Source organism: Chaetura pelagica, unplaced genomic scaffold, assembly GCF_000747805.2.
Source record: "Chaetura pelagica isolate M959 unplaced genomic scaffold, ChaPel_1.0 scaffold667, whole genome shotgun sequence".
Classification (NCBI taxonomy): Eukaryota; Metazoa; Chordata; class Aves; order Apodiformes; family Apodidae; genus Chaetura; species Chaetura pelagica.
In genome coordinates, this window is record NW_009953971.1 from 16,785 (window position 1) to 20,699 (window position 3,915).

The window sequence follows — 3,915 nt, forward strand, 5'->3', positions numbered from 1 at the left end:
CAGTTGAACTTTCCTCATTATAATGTTATTATAATACAAAAACACACCTCCTGGTAAGCAGCTACTCACCTCCAAAGCTGGCCACGCCTCAGACACTCCTCTCTGGGCATGCGTGGAAGCCTCACTCCAGACAGGTGGAGACTGGCACATTTCCACGGGACAGAAGTGGAGTGGAGGTGGGTCCGAGGAGGAGCAAGGCGTGCTACCCAGAATAAACGATGGTTCTTAAGTAACCGAATTTTGAAGATCTTCCCCACCGAGAGATCATGATGATCGAAGAAGCAGCGGAACACCTTCTGGATTCGGGACGATAGGAACGCCTTTGGACCCATGGTGGTAGCTATTGTCCTCTTTCCCCCCCATTTTTACCTCATCTTTCCTATTTTTCTTCCTTTCTGTCGCATGCTGCTTTACGGGCAAGACCAATAAAGTCATTGCGTGTTGATAACTTAACTCCCTGGGCTTGTTGCCATTTCATTTTTGCACTTCAGGATCACAGCTGAAACAAACTATCACACGTCCATGGAGGAGTGGACCGTGACAACTGGTAATAGAAAATACAACTAGTATGTGAGGTAAGCAGCTTACTGCGGACCTGGAGAAGACCCTGATAATTTAACTGTGTATGCATGTGTGGTCACATGCCTGTATGCGTGTTCAGATGGCATTATGAACATGAACCATGAGGCAGACTCCATGAAGAGATCAAAGACCTTGTGGGTTCCCAAGTGTTATTAGGCAAGTAACATGTTGGCTGTGGAAGGGGACATGCCAATGATATATCTTTATCACTGTGCGCTTGGAGAGGATGGTCAGTTTGAACTGAGTTTGAGACATGAAGGTTTTCTGTGCATCTCAAGGAGGTGATAAGAGATGTGGGAACGTAGCCCAAACTGTGCATGTTATTGCTCCCAGCCCCCCACAGCCACAGAGGACATCCTTATGCTGGCTATACCTGCCCTGGACCTAAGACCCTGCAGAGTGTCCTTGTGCAAACTGGGCAGGGAGACCCCCACCATGTCTCCCAGTGCCTGTGCCTGCTGACAAGGACCAAGCACACCTATCCATCTTGTCAAACTGCTTTAATATTTGGACACGAAGACAGGACAGAGCCAGTCAGGCTGTGTACAGACAAGACACCCCTGAGCCATGGTGTAAGGCTGTAGAGCTTCCCTTCTCAGTGGATGTGTGGATTTGGCCAAGACATAGTTCAACTGATGATATCCTGAGTATGCCAATGGGGTGCATGTGCAGGGTAGGGGAGAGAGATGGGAGCTCCCCAGGGCAGTTCAGAGGTTGTTCAACTCCAACAAGGTCTGGTCCAGGACCTGGTGGATGTCCACATTCTCTTCTTTGGCACTGGCCAGACTCTCTGTGAACAGAAGGGACATGTGGCCAGCCACACACATGGACACAGACATAGCCCAAGAATGCACAGCCGGACCCACGCACACCCACACCAAGCACAGACACACGCACACATACAGATGTTTCAGTACAGTGCCAGCCTCCATCTGCATGGGGTGTCCCCATGGAGTAGAGTCTGTGCAAACAGCCCAACTACTGGCAAGAATGAGTCTAGCCACTTTGAGATCTGCCAGAGCAGCCAGGCCAGCTGGGCCAGTTGCTTGGAGCAGGCAGTTCCCACTCTTTAGCATTTCCTCCCATTGCCCACAGCCAGGCCCTCCACAGCATGGATATCTCTGATGGGTAGCCCTCCCTGGCCAGCCACCAGCACAGCCCAGTCTCCCTGCTCTGCCTACAGAACATCATGACCTGGGTCATCACCACTGTCCAGCTGTGGGCTCACACACAAACCCTTGGCTAGCAAAAGAGAAGAGCCAGTGCCTGCTGCATGACCCAGTGGTGCTCGGTGAAGGAGAGTGAGACAGCAACCTAGGAAGGCAGGCAGAAAGGACAGCAGAGAGAGAAGCAGAGATAACAAAGCTCCAGGGATGAGCTCTGCCGGGCAGCCCACTGCCAAGGCAGCCTCGTTCAAAGTGCTTGCTTCCAAACAACATCCTCCTGCCCACCCAGCCACATCTCCCAGCGCTCCCAACCAGGCTCTTCCCCATCCCACGTTTGGGGCAACAGGTGCTGCTGGGTCCCCAGCTCCAGTCCCAGACCTCCAAACCTCCCAGTGCCTTGCAGGGACCACACTCTGAAGGGATCCTCCCTGCATAGTTTGGGTTGACCAGAGTGAGGAAAGAGGCTACCCCCCACCTCCTGGGGCAAGGGGGGGAAGGCAGCGATACAAGCCACCATGTCCCTCCCCAGGCTGATTCTGGGGGACAGCCATCACTGTGTGGGCATCTCAGGACATCACAAAAACCTTTGTTCCTCTCCCAATAAAAAACTATCAGCTCCAGGAGGTTCCCCATCCCCCCCACCCTAAGCAGGCCAGTTAACCCCGGAGGGGCTAAGCCAAGGCTCTACACACCACCTAACCCCAGCAGGGAGTGAGGAGGGGCTCCCAGCCCTAGACAGCCTCATCAGAACAAGGCAGGGAGTGAGGCTGGTGGCAGCCTGGATGTAGGAGGCTGGGCTGGGAGTTCTCAGCAGCTCAGTTAAGTTTGATAAGGATGACCCACAGCTCATTAGTGTCAACGCATTTTTTTCTCAGCCTCCTGCTGGGAGCACTATGAAGAAAATGGAGATGTCAGTGCAGCAGAGGGAAGAGAGAGAAAGATGAGTTAGTGAAAAAAGACAGTTCCCCAAAGTCCTTGCTGAAAACACTGCTGCTGCTCAGCCAGTAACAAGGAAAGAGCTGGGCCAACCGGTCCTGGGGCAGGGTTGGAGCTACAGGTCCATCAGTTTGGGGACAGAATTGTTGGGCAGGGTAGAATGCTAAGGAAGGAGGAGGATCAAGGACCCATTTAGGGCCAGAGATCACTGCTGAAGGGTAGAGTCAGCACCTTTGGCATGGGAGGGTGATGCAGGAGAGATGCCAGACTGCTGCTTGTGGGCAATGTCTGGGAGTGGGAACAGGGAGTGGACAGGACTAAGTCTAACCCTGCTATTTCAGGACAAAAGAGTCATGGAGAAAGTGGCATGATATGAGGAAAGCTGTGTCCAAGAGCCAGGGGGTGGTGGGGGTCATCCCCTGGGCTGAAGCACAAAGGGCCCCATCCCACTCAGCCTAGCAGTACAGGAACTGCTCAGGGCTCAGCTGTGGCCGTCCCAGGGGTCCTGTGGCTACGAGCTGCCTGCAACCACCTCCTACCACCCGGCTGCCAGCACCTGCGTGAGAAAGGCAGAAGATGAGGGACAGAGCAGCATGAAGAAAACAAAGGAGAAATGGAGGAGAGAAAATTATTTGAGACCAATTCAGTAACCCAGAGGGACAGAACAGAAAAGAAAAAGTAATGAAATGCAAATTGGTGTGATGTGCAAAGGATAGAAAGGAAGCGGGGCAAAGGAAGAGCAGGGGTCTGGGGGCTGCTTGACTGGGGACAGGCTGCCCGCACAGTCAGACTCCTCCCTCCATCCCCAAGCCCTCCTCTCTGTTTTGGCAGTGGAGGTGCCACAACCCCCTGCCCTGGGCTCATCAAGCAGAGCCAGGGGGCTTTGCTGGGGGGATGTAGGGGGCATATGTCCCCTCAGTGCCAGAACTGTGGGGTCCTCGGTGTTTGTGCTGCCAGGGAGCCAAGGAGGAAGCTACTGAAACAAAGGGCTCCTGGGCACAGCTCTGTTCCCTGCCAGGCAATGCTGGGGCACAAACCTGCAACTGCGTGGGCACTGTCTACCCAGCACGTGGGGGTTCTGGGGGCTGCTCCCCTTCCCTGCCAAACACCCCTAAGCACCTACACCTCATCTCCCCACAAAGAGGGGTATTGCAGGAACACCCTGGGCTGGCTCCTGTCCCAAAGAAGCCAATGAACAGGCTCAGGCTAGGAAGGACAGAGTAGTCAGGAA

At 53.9% G+C, this 3,915-nt stretch overlaps 1 protein-coding gene across 2 annotated transcripts in view; it reads right to left on the reverse strand.

Moving 5' to 3' along the window:
• Positions 1 to 1,067: 1,067 nt before the first annotated feature.
• The window catches only part of LOC104392730 (tropomyosin beta chain-like), a 27,356-nt gene continuing 24,508 nt past the window's right edge, over positions 1,068 to 3,915 (reverse strand). For both annotated transcript variants that reach the window (XM_010002164.1, XM_010002163.1), the window contains exon 9: positions 1,068 to 1,372. In XM_010002164.1, coding sequence (XP_010000466.1) covers positions 1,290 to 1,372 — 83 coding nt within the window. In that variant the 3' untranslated portion in view covers positions 1,068 to 1,289. The remainder of the gene's footprint in view (positions 1,373 to 3,915) is intronic.